The sequence below is a fragment of the Eurytemora carolleeae genome, unplaced genomic scaffold (assembly GCF_000591075.1).
Source record: "Eurytemora carolleeae unplaced genomic scaffold, Eaff_2.0 scaffold61, whole genome shotgun sequence".
NCBI lineage: Eukaryota > Metazoa > Arthropoda > Copepoda > Calanoida > Temoridae > Eurytemora > Eurytemora carolleeae.
Genome location: NW_019396269.1, coordinates 1 through 13,272, shown reverse-complemented (window position 1 = coordinate 13,272; position 13,272 = coordinate 1). Strand labels below are relative to the sequence as shown.

The 13,272-nt window shown below is 32.0% G+C and overlaps 1 protein-coding gene across 1 annotated transcript; it reads left to right on the top strand.

Moving 5' to 3' along the window:
* Window positions 1-9,058: 9,058 nt before the first annotated feature.
* LOC111699798 (monocarboxylate transporter 14) lies at window positions 9,059-13,155 on the top strand. Its single transcript, XM_023470530.1, has 8 exons — window positions 9,059-9,200; window positions 9,739-9,789; window positions 10,716-10,789; window positions 11,282-11,333; window positions 11,642-11,687; window positions 12,066-12,164; window positions 12,495-12,592; window positions 13,022-13,155. Exons 1-8 carry the CDS (start codon window positions 9,149-9,151, stop codon window positions 13,138-13,140), a joined length of 591 nt encoding a protein of 196 aa, XP_023326298.1. The 5' UTR covers window positions 9,059-9,148; the 3' UTR covers window positions 13,141-13,155.
* Window positions 13,156-13,272: the final 117 nt, after the last annotated feature.

Here is a 13,272-nt window from a genome sequence, read left to right as displayed (position 1 = left end):
CTAAAGCAAATGATACAGTGAGAACCAGAAATTTCTCGAACTCACTGAATAAGTTACTGTAGAAGTTTTTGCATTGTAATAACATCAAATACAAAAATTAAGTATTGCTATAATGTCGTCTTCCTAATTCCACAGTTTTCTGCTTCTTACAACAGGGTGTCCCAATAAACATGGGAATTGAGTGACGAATTCGATATCGTCTTTTTAGCTAATTCTTTGAATCAGTATAGTGATACCTACTGAGAAAGCTGTAATCTGTAAGAGTTTCGTCTGCTTTGTTCACATTTTGTTTGTTTATGTTTTGACTGCATACGGGTGTACTTAATAAAACAAGAAAATTACAGTATACAAACAGAGTAAACTTGTCCGTCTTAACTGTTCATCTTGCGGAGACATTATAGACACATCTTTGCAGTCTTTTACCCTTTTCATAAAATAAACTCTAGCAGACATAATAATATTATGGCTTTAGAAATTAGGTATTACAATGCTAATTCGTAACAAAGACGATATCCAATTCGTCACTGAATTCCCATGTTTTTTGGGACACCCTGTATATTCACCAAAGTAATAACTGAAGCACATTTTCTAATGCCGTTATGATCATTATTATGTGTTTTAATAAATCTATTGCGCAAATTATAAATAATTCATTCAATGACGCTGTTGGAAGAGCCGCCCTTAAAAATATATTTCTTTGGACACCTCACACAATTTTTAAAACCATGATTGGAAAATATCATTCGTGACTGAACTTCAATAAAACTCCGACCGCAGTTTGATTATATGAAGAAAAAAATCACGTTACAAGAGGACGCTTGGTTTAAAAACTAGAAGCTTAATTTTCACACAGGGAAAAATGAGTTTTTAAAACATTAAAATAATGCGTTTTGTACTATTGGTGCTCTGAAACTTTGATTTAGGTTAATTATGTCGAGTAGCATAACTGAAACGAAATATGCAACTCGACTAATCAAACAAAAAATGTATCTTCACGGTTCTTACAAAACTTTGAGAAATACAAAAATTAAGAACAAAATGATGAATTTTAAACAATGATTAATTATTAGTGAGGAGACAAATCGGAATAAACTTTTTTTTCAGTGCACTGAGCCAAATACAGACGCATGTTTGTTGATTTGGTTGATTTGGTTGATTTGGTAGATTTGGTTGATCTAAAGTCAAATGTGTAATGAATCTCAGGATCAAGTATATTTATGAATGCACACCAAGCCCCATGGATTAATAAAATTTCTTTCTGATTATTTGTGGTGGTCTTACTCTGCAAGGAAAACTTTAATTAAAGGATCAAGAAAATTCAAAAGTGCCCAAATTGGCTATCGAGATCAAAGGTTCACAATTAACACATAAGTTCCGACGTCTAGTTGATTTAGTTGATCTAGTAGGTGATCTGGTTGATTTAGTTGATCTAGTAGATGTTAGATACTTTACCAAAGGCATTTTCCCAAGGGCGAATTCCCAAGTGACAATTTTCCAAGTGGCATCTTCCCAAATGTGCAATTATCCAAGCGGAAACTTCCCAAAGGTTAGGTTAGACCCTCTGAAGCGCTGCAGGCTGCAATTGGGGCCAAGCGCTGCGGCTAGAATGTGCTAGGGGACCGATTAACGCAGCTAGAACGAACTGGGGGGTGGCCGATTGCTGTGGCTAAGACAGACTTGCGAAGTTGCCGCTTGAAAAATTGCACATTTGGGAAGTTGTCACTTGGGAAAATACTATTGGGAAATTTCCACTCCAAAAATCATTTTGGAAAGTACCGAACATCCTTTGGTAGACCTTGTTGATCTAGTTAAGATCTGGTTGATATTGTTGATCTTGTCAAGATCTGGTAGATATGGTTGATCTAGTCAAGATCTGGTTAATATAGTTGAATTGGTGCGCCTGACCAAATCATGAGAAATACTTTACAGGAACTGTTTTACTTAACCTTACCCTTCAGCTTTATATATCCTAAGTGCACCAGAAAATAATTAGAATAGAAAAAAAATTTTTTTACAAATTTTTATTCTTAAGTTTCTACTACAAGTTTTTCTTCTGAAAATTTTTACAAATATTTTTGTAAAATATATTTTTCCCTGTAATTCTGTCGTCAAAAATGATTGTCATTCGGGACATATTAGTCTCCTAATTGAGAAGGAAGGAAGGAAGGAGAACAATTAAAAGATGGAAACAAAAAGATAAAATAATAAAAAAATACCAGAAACGGTGGAATTTTTATCTCTTTTCAATCTATCTCTAAATTTGAAATATTGAATTCTAATTTGTGACAAATTCATCTTCAAACATTCTGTACTCTGAGCAGTTTTGGAGATTTATCTGTTATGATAGTTTAAATCAAATAATTTATAGCGGTATTCCATTTATAAAGAAGTCCATAATTGATACTCGTTTCAATGTTTTCTTGCTAAAACAATTCTTTTCCTCAAATTAAATTATTCTTCATTATTTTATATTTTGTTCTTATTTTTGACAAACATTAACAAAATGTCATTACATTTAAATAGATTATCAAGTTCCATGAAAATCTATTTGATTACATACATTTTTTTTAAATAAGTAAATTTTAGATTTGTAGCTCAAATAAAACAAGTCCAGATTTATTTATAATGTTTCTTTAACACATCGACTCTCCGTCCTCTTCCCTTCCTTAATCATTTTTTTTGGCAAAAATGTCTTTAATTATGAAATTGGAAAAGTGAAGACATGTAAACGCTCTATCTGTAAGTCGTTTTTAAATAATGAACAACAATACATATGAAGGGCCCCCTCTCACAAAGAAACAATTTGTACGTTAACTTATAGTCATGACAATTTTTCCTCAACTGTTAAGACCGGATCGACTTTATATTGTTCCTGGGCTTTTAAGCTTGGGCAGATATTTACCTCTTTTGTAACCAAAAAGTAAACCAAATTATAAAATTTCTGTTAAACTTTGATTTTATTCTTTATTATTTTTATTCTAATATAAGAGAAAATTTTAAGGAAACCGAACAAAAAATAATCAGTTGAAACAATCGTTTTCAGTTCGCTGTGGGTTTATTTTTGGTTCGCTTTTTGCATATATTTTCTCAGTGTCAAAATTTGGCAAAGCAAATGTCTAGAATAGAGAACTTTGACATTTTTTTACCCATGCTCAGATTTGTGTGCAACCTAAAAAGTCCAAGAACGTACCACGAGACGATCGAATTGTCTGTTCACAGTTGTCCAGGACCCCTTACCCTAACTTTTTGCATGTTATCAGAAATATTTACTGTCTCACTTGGGAATTTGTGTGTAAAGGGGAGGGGGAGCAATTTTTTCCCGTCTTAGAAACAATAATAATAGCCACTTTTCCAGGTGTGCTCTTTACCCAATATACCTCTCTTAATCACTCTGAATCTGCCCTGTAATCCCTTCCTAAAGCCCCCCCCCCCCCTACCCCTCGTTATACTACTTCCTCACTGACCCCTCCCCCTCTCTCTACCTACCACCCTCTCCTAGTTAATCCCTTCTTTTATATAAGATAACGTTCACACATGGTAACGTCTCCTTCCGTGACATGACTTTTCAAACCAAAAACTCCTATTTTAGAATTATTTTGCTCCGTCACTTCATGTATCTCGACGTGGGAGTTATGATTCTTAATAAGACAACAATAACTCAATTGATCCAGATGAAATTGTATTTTTGAAAACAATATTTAAGGAAAAAGATATTTTTCGGTTGTATTCAAACAACATTTTCTGAAATTTGTTTGTTTGTTATAATAAGGCATTTGCTCAAAATTACACTTTTGAATTAAAATGCTCTATAATTTAAAAAAAAACTTTTAACGTTTAATTTTTCTGCAGATTGTTACAGAAAGAAAATATAAGAATGTATGCTTCTGAAGTTTAAGGTTTTTTATCAAGTTTTCCTGATATTACGGATAAAACTGAAGACTGAGCAATTTACAGTGTTTCATGTTTATTGTTTTATTTAAAATCCTAATTTAATATATCATTCGTCCTTCTACTATTCCAAAGTTTTACAGGTCTCATTATAAAATAAATCTATACATTTTTTCCGCATGATTAAATCATAATTTAATAAGAGATTTAGTGCGGTTCCTAGGACTGTAGACGTTCCTGAACTAGCTTTGTCCTCTCAAGAATGAATGCTTTAAATCTGCTTTCAGACTTGCAGATTTCTGCTATACAGAAACAACAATGAAAATTGTCCAAATCATATTTTTTTCAAGTTAAGGTACCGCTGTGAATCTGACTTGTCACTGGATATAATCGGAGGGTCACTTAAAATAACACTGGAAGTCCCTTTTAACACGAAAATAGGATTTCTTTGTCCTAGCTGTGTAATCTGTACTTAACATATAAAATTATTTGTCTTGTTGTTAAATATATATTTTTTGCAAAAGTTTAAATGTCAAGCCAAGCAAATTCCCGAGGTTTATCCTTGGACAAAATAATGAAATCTTTGCCGCGTCATTTTCTTAAATAATATTCTTCTTTAACCCTTCATGGCTTGGGAGGGGGAGGGGGGCAGTGGCACCCCCTGTAGTTTCTTAGTCTTTCTGCTCAATTTCTTTCGATTTAATTTGCTGCATTCATTTGTCAACTTAATTTTAGAAATAACATTTTAGAGATAATAATCACAAAATACCCCTGGACCTGGCATTTGAAAAATGTGGTCTGTGTTTTTTGAGCTTTCAATAATGCCGGAGATATGAAGTAAGATTTCGACAACTTTGGTTTTATTTAAAAAAAAATTGAAATCTTAGATATTGTAAATATCTCTGATAATATAGACAGCACAAAAAAGGCAGTCCATATTTGGACCATATTTTGGAAATGCCAGAATATTGTGGTTATTGTTTCATTAATCATTTATGTTAAAGCAGGCTGTCGACTAAATGTTAAAAATAAATTCCAAAATTAAAGACAACTTTCAAATGGTCTTGCTACCGTCATGTTTTGTGGAACACCCTGTATCATAAATAATTTGCCAAAAAAGAAGCAAGTTTAGAGTACTGCAGGGAACTTTGCGGGTAAGAAATAAGAGCAAAAAATTTTCGCACAGTCGTCTTTGAAGTCTTATCCTTATCCTAGTAGGTAACCATGAGGATTTATGTCATTTGTTCAAACCATCAAGCTGCTGGATAGTGTTTAAACCACGAAGCTGCTGGATAGTGTTTAAACCATCAAGCTGCTGGATAGTGTTCAAACCATCAAGCTGCTAGATAGTGTTTAAACCATCAAGCTGCTGGATAGTGTTCAAACCATCAAGCTGCTAGAAAGTGTTCAAACCATCAAGCTGCTAGATAGTGTTTAAACCATCAAGCTGCTGGATAGTGTTCAAACCATCAAGCTGCTAGAAAGTGTTCAAACCATCAAGCTGCTAGATAGTGTTTAAACCATTAAGCTGCTAGATAGTGTTCAAACCATTAAGCTGCTGGATAGTGTTTAAACCATCAAGCTGCTGGATAGTGTTCAAACCATTGAGCTGCTGGATAGTGTTCAAACCATCAAGCTGCTAGAAAGTGTTCAAACCATCAAGCTGCTAGATAGTGTTCAAACCATCAAGCTGCTGGATAGTGTTTAAACCATCAAGCTGCTGGATAGTGTTCAAACCATCAAGCTGCTGGATAGTGTTCAAACCATTAAGCTGCTGGATAGTGTTTAAACCATCAAGCTGCTGGATAGTGTTCAAACCATCAAGCTGCTAAATAGTGTTCAAACCATCAAGCTGCTGGATAGTGTTTAAACCATCAAGCTGCTGGATAGTGTTTAAACCATTAAGCTGCTGGATAGTGTTTAAACCATTAAGCTGCTGGATAGTGTTTAAACCATTAAGCTGCTGGATAGTGTTTAAAATGCACGTATAAAATTTTAGAATGAAAGCAAAAAAATAGTTTGTCCTCTTTTTTCTCTTAGGATATACAAACGAACCATTAACAACATAATGTTCAAATATCGTGATTTTAGGTCGCCTGTAATTGTAAAGTCTCATCCTTTGTGTGTAACCCTGTAGCAATACATGATATGAGTTTAAAATGTTGATGCTTTATACCTAGCCTTGTAAAAGTGCAAATGCCTTAATTGAATGAAAATTGAATTTTAAAATATGGTGAATTATATTTTTTGTTTGTGATATTATAAAAAAGAATGAAATTTAAGAAATATAAATTTAAAACTCATGATTTTTCAGAAAGAGGACTTTATTTATTATTGAGGAAAAGCCTAAAAGAAAATTTAATAAAGCAAAACAGTTAAAACTTAGCCTAAATTAAATTCAAGAATAAAAGATCAAATTAAAGATGCAGTAGAAGATGATGAAAAACGTAAAGTTACGTTAAAATAATCTTTTATGTTAAAGTTAAAATTAAGGTTACAGATTCTGAAAAAAGTTTAGTTAATATAATAGATAAATAATAGATAACGTTGATCAAAATGCAGAATGCAGAAAGTTTAAATTGACATTTTACAAGCAGTTTTAACGGAATGAAATGTGTCCTTACAGAATGCAATTTTTAGAGGTTATCAAAAAAAATTAAGAAAAAAATGAAAATTTTAAATTCTTTTAAAAATATAATAAACTTAACTCCTACCTTAATGACAATTGGAAGGGGAGAATGGTGCTCTAAAAAAGTATTTTAATGCACCCTACTTTCGTAATTTAGAAACAGATCTCCGATTTTAATCAGTCGTTAACTAAGTGTTAATAGTTGAAGTTGAAATTATGATAAATTAATTTAAATGAAAGCAAAAACTTTAAACTATCACATGGGTAGGCAGCTAGACTTAGGTTCAAGGTCAATATTTCATAACCTATATACATCAATGATCTACAGTACTTTCGCTTCTTATATTCCTTTTGGGGAAAACTTACTTGTTTACTTTTAGTGCAGTGGAACTGTGGAGTAGGAAGATTAATTTTAGACTAAAGTTAAAATTTTTGAATAGTCACATGAACATCAAACACAGCATTTGTGAAATTTAAGCAGTTTATTAAGTGATTTAAAAAGTTACTATTATAACACTTGTTGCTTTGTCACAACATTAAATACACTAAATTATTGCTTAATGTCGTCTTCATATTCAAAAGTTTTATGGTTCTCACTCTACAGTGGTAACTGTAACTTTAACTGTAATTGTACAGTTGCCACTAACAGTGACTCCAAAAAAAGACTTAAGCTGAAATTAAAAGGAGTTTAAGTTTGGTCGCCAGTAAAGTCTTATCTTTTGTGAGTAACCCTGTATACAGGGTGATCCACATCATGGGGTCTAAATTACGATTTTCGTGACTAATCAGAAAATTTAAGAATTTTGACTCATTTTGAAAAATTGAATAAGGTTAACATAAAAGTTTTCTTCTAAAAAATGCTAGGTTTTTCAAGTATTATGTGTCTATTTTGGCGTTAAAGCTTGGAGATAATCTAATATGAAATGGGATGCTCTGTACAAAACTACGTAATTATATCACGCATATTTATTATATATACTCCAATTTATAATATACTGCATAGCACTATTATAAACTAAAAGTACATTTGTACACTGTACAGTGTAGATTTTTATTTTCAAAGATAAAGTTCAAAAATTTATATTTTTTAGTTTCTTTAGAATTACATAATAGTACATCTTTTATGAATAGTACATTTGTATGGAGTATATTATCTGTTTCAGAAGTATACAACAAAACTGTCTTTTAAGTACATAATAATTAGGGGCATAATTATATATATATGTATATATATATAATCTTTAATTTTTAATACAATTTTGTAGTTTTGTAGTTTAACATTACAAAAAAAAACTTTCGGGTCTTTTCTTACAATGTTTGTTACTAAATATAGAATCTATGTAAGAAAGATTTGAGGGAAAAAACCTGGAAATAAAAAGTTGGTAAAAACGTCCCAATTTTCTGAAGTCCTCGAACAAATCGTCAAGCTGGAAATAAAGTCCCGAGTTTTAGATTCCTAAGACTTTTTTTCCTAAAATAATGGGGGCTGCCAATAAAGTCTCGGTAAATAAGATCACATGAATTAGAGTCCTGAAGAAAATAAATCTGATGGAAAAAAAAACCAACAAAAAAAGTCCGAAGTCTTTGGAAATTGAGTTCAAGTCTGAGACGTTTTCTTAAAAAGGACTTTTCTTCTATGCACCTGCATGTTGTATATACCCAGGAATGTTTTTAATATCAAGTCCCTTTTTTCCATGGTTGTGAACATCCTTCGTTCCCATTCATTTTCCACTATAGGGGATTTTTTTCCCGGGATTTATTTGAAAAAAAACCATACAGAACCAGAAAAAAAGTCATAGAAAATAAGTCTCAAAATATTAGGACTTTATTTCCAGAGACTTTTTATTTCAAGGACTTTTTTCTAGAGGACTTTTTAGTGCCAAAATTTAGGACTTTATTTTCGAAAACTTTTTTCAAAGAACGTTTTTGGCGGTTACCTAAATATAGGCGCTAAAACATCTTTGAAAATGTAAAATTTGCTCGTGAAATTTTTTTCTGTTTTATTTTTGCTAGCTTAATTCTTACTCTGAGGCGCATTGGAAGGCCTATCATCTAACCCTGATTAACGTCAAGGCTCAAGGGTATCATGTTCCACTAGTTAAATGCAACATTACTGGTACGTATCGTGACCTCGCAGCTCCTCTTGTTTTGAGAAGAGCTAATATATTTGGTTTCATATTAGAAACTCAAAACTCAAAAGCTAATATAATGAAAGGAGAAAATCTAAACAATAAAGCTCTTCGCTCATATCTATATATATATTTGCTATATCTGATCGAACGGCTCAACCAAAGTGGCTTAACATAGTAAAAAAAATAGACTTTTTTTAAATTTAGATTTTTCATAATTTAACTGGCAACGCCCAGCACTTCAGATAGTTTTTTAATAGAACGCATGATATTTACTTTAATTTGACACGTGTGTATGTTTTTCGACTAGAAAAAATATTGTTTAACAAAAATGACAATTTCTTTGTATGAACTATATATCATATATGCATATCTAAAGTATACATGACGTTAACAAATATCTCTTAGCGTCCTTATATGAATTTTTAGTTTCAGAAAAACAAAACAAAATTAAATATCTACCAGTGTCTACCATTGTCTACCAGTGTCTAGTGTGTCTAGGATGTCTAGTATATCTCCAAGAAATCAAACAGAACAGGAGCGATTACGGCCAGGTCAAGATTGTTCGAAAAACTATTGTTGAAAAGGGTTGTCTTACCAATTTTAAAACGCTCTCTATTTTAAAGGATCAGACCTTCACAAGAGCATGGTAGCACACAGTAACCTTAGTATCTTTATTTGTTTCAATTAGTTTAATAAGTGTCCTCAAACTTTATGACGATGGTTTTGATTGTTGAACTATTCATTGACGATGAGTTCATTATTTAAATGTTCTGCAAGTAAAAAACCGCTCACATAGATCCAGACTGGTATGAAAAGTTGCAAAAATTTTAAAGACTGAGTCACTGAATCAATTTTTTTACTCTATAAAAAGGTTAAAGAAAAAAATTCAAATAAAAACAAATACTAAATTATGGAACAAGATTTGATTTTATCTTAAATCATCTTTTGAAATATTTGAATGGCCTTTTAATTAAAAAGGAAATAACTTTCCATGAAAAGTGTGAGTGCATCCGGCCCGAGAGGGAGGTCGTGGGTCTTCCGATGATAAACGTTGAAATTAAATCTAACATTATTCCAACATTTTTCCAGGACAGGAAAAAAAAGAGGAGGATGGAGGTTATGGATGGGTTGTCGTAATAGGTAAAAACTAGCTAATATTTACATTTTTATAAGTTTTCTAAAAATATTAATGTGTTAGTTACGTACATGTAAGTTCAAGTTTAAATCATGTGAAGATAGTGCCAAGTTCAATATTGAATCATTAAATCAAATTAATGTAATGTTTGTCGACACAACTTGTTTACACTAAAAACATCTATTACTTCATTCAGACAAGGTCAAATTAATTTGATATTTTTGTGCAGTGAGACCCATAAAACTGTGAAATAGGAAGACAACTTTATGGTTCAAGGTATGACTTTAAATAGTCCATTGAACATGAGCTATTTTTCTAGAAAACTAGTAAAACTATTTGATTTGTAACATCAAATATCTACACATTGTCTAAATGTCATCTTCCGAATAGTGTTATGGGGTTCACTGTAGGGAAAATATTTATGTCAGTTCCATTACACTTATAGTTATAAAGAAAGAGGATCTGTTTAAAAGCCAATAAGAGAATCACTTAGCTTAAGAATCACCCTCCTAATAGGTGTTAGGTCAAATTACCTCAACCCTGAACATGTAATCTGAGATGGAATTTAAAGAATTTGAGCCGCGGTTAAAATCTGCCAAACCCCGGTTTTAATTGATCTCAAATGATGAGGCATAATTTGCATAGCTCTTTGGACCGCGCGGTGGATACTAAATATTCCTATGGCCGAATTTAAAGAATTTGAGCGGCGGTTTAAATTTAAGCCGCAGTTTAAATATGGTTGGTTCCACTTAAAATTGTATCAAATGTTTCAAGATTCAAGCCGGCGCTTAATTTAAACCGGGTTTTGGCGGATTTAAACCGCGGCTCAAATTCTTTAAATTCCATCTCTGGTTCAACTTTTTCTCACTATTTATCAATTCTGATCTCTGTTCAAGTATCCGGATTCCCAATCCATTAATATTTTATTTAGCCAGTTTCTTGATTAATATGGTTGTGGATGGTATTTCATACTCTTTTGGTATTCTTCTCGAACCAATGAAAATGGTAGGAATTTATAATGACCACAGGAATTTTCTCATCAATATAGCCCTGTCTTTAGTCAAAATAAAGGCATGTTTTTGTTGTCTTAAGAAATTTTTGTTTAAGTAAAAAATACATTTTATGATATTAAACTGGGTTTAGAGATAGGAATCACTCAGACATTTAGTTTACGATATTTATATAAGAATTGTAACTACTGAGGATCGTCATGATAGACGTGAAACATTATGTTTAGTATAATTCGTTTTTAATAAAAATGTGAAGTTAAAAACTGAAGTATATTAAAGAGAACATGTTCACAATTAATTTAGAAGATGGGCGCAAAGCGCCCTCTAAGGCTAGTATATATATATATTGAATCAATTCACTTTCCTCAGATTGTTGGTCAATAATTTTGGTTACTTTACAAACAATACCAAACCTTATCTACGCATGGGAGGGGGTTTGGGGTGTTTAGATTTCACTTTAGGCTTTTCAAAAATGATATACTTACAGGAATTACAAAGTAACACTGGTAGTATATCTTTAGTTGGGAGCACACTGGCAGGTATGGCTATTGCCGTTGGTCGTTTTTTTTATTATGATAAACTGTATTCTGTTAAACTTTGCTTTTTTAAAATTTGTTTATCCTAAGACAAAAACTATAATTATTTGCAGGTTAGTTTTTAGATTCTTCTGGATCGTTTTCGGCTCGTTTTTAGCATACTTTTTCTGGCAGTAGTGTAATAGTGTAAAGTTAAGCAAATAAATGTTTAGAATAAACAGTTTTGAAAACATTTGCACTTACACTTTGGCAAATTTTAACCCTGAAAGAAAATATAGGAAAAAATGAACCAACTTAATGTTAATGACTAGGTATGACAATGCTGACCGGACCTGTATCCGCAGCTTGCTGTAACAGGTTTATTTTCTTCTTTATTGTTATCAAATAGTCATATGTGCAAAGTTTTTTTCCCCTCTACATTAGGGGAAATGGGATATTTTATGGAGCACTCAACATCCTTTTCAACATTTTTTTCATAAATTCACTTTGAATTATAGTAGATAAAAGTTTATGGAGTTTCAAATATAAAAGAGCACGGGATGCTTTTTTAATAAAATTCAAATTGTTTGCTGAACTTAAAAATACTGTTTTGCATGTGAACTGTCTTTGCTCTAAAAGCCCAAATGATTTGAACAGATGAGTAAACAACATGTTCCTTCTCTTGTTTGCAAACTGACGTTTTTAAGATTTTCCATTTTTACTATTATTTATTTCATTTACAACCTTTTTGTTTAGATTTGGAACCAGGAAAACTTGTATATTAGGAGGTTTGATTTCCAGTGTATCCCTTCTTGTATCCAGCTATTGTAATACTACTATATCAATCATATTAAGGGAATCAATTACAGGGTCAGAAATATGTCGATATCGTTAATGATTCAGTTTCTGTTATTGATAATTTTTGTTATATTTGTTCAACTAAAGTGAAAAAAGGATTAAGTATAAATAAGGTGATACTACCCCCCTTAAGTATATTCCAAAAATTTGTCCACGTTTGGAGTTTGGACTAATCAGAGATCAGATATTACCAAATTCAACCAATGAGACACTTGCAGTGGTAGCATATTAAAAATTATGTTTTTTTTAAACTTACTTCCTAATAAAGTGAAACACAATGCACCACATATATATTTGTTTTCTTTATATTTGATTCTGTCACTGCAGTTACGGATTGTTGGGAGGGTTTGGCTTGGGTCTGATGTATGTACCTGCAGTAGTCTGCGTGAGTCAGTACTTTAATAAACAACTGTCCTTAGCTACAGGTACACCCGTATTAAATCAGAGCTGGGATTTTAAAAATGTGCGCTACAGTAGATCCCAGGTTTGATTTTCAATAATATAGATCTTATGCTGAATAGAATATATAATTCTGAAAAACAAAATAAAATAATTGGCCTTTATTCTTGAATTTAAAATTAATTGTAGACCAGTATTTTTTGTGGAGCTCCTTAGAAAGGATGCCCATTAATCCTCTATATGAGTAACAATAAGGAATATATACCTCTAACTCTAACCTCTAAATGAGTGACAATAAAGAATGTATCCTCGATTAACGTGTTAAATTTGAAACGCATAATCTTCAAATTTGTTTGTCATCAATGATAAAAAATAGGTATGATACCTTTGTAAAAAATGAAGTGTCACTTTAATCTCCGTAAACAGTCCCTTTAAAGAATATCTTTATCCCTAAGGGATATCTGTTTGTGGGTCGGGGGCTGGAACTTTCTTATTTGCCCCTCTGGTCGCTAAACTAGTTGGATTGTACGGGTGGCGAGGATGCAACAGGTTAGATTACATTTTAAATTTTTAAAGTTTTTGATATAGTAAAAACTAAGCTGATAATTTTATAAAAAAAACCGAGTTGTTCCTTTTTAAAAATGACATTTACTACTTTTAGATATATAAGACCGTAACGGCAAGAGCCTTTTTTTTGGGGGGGGGG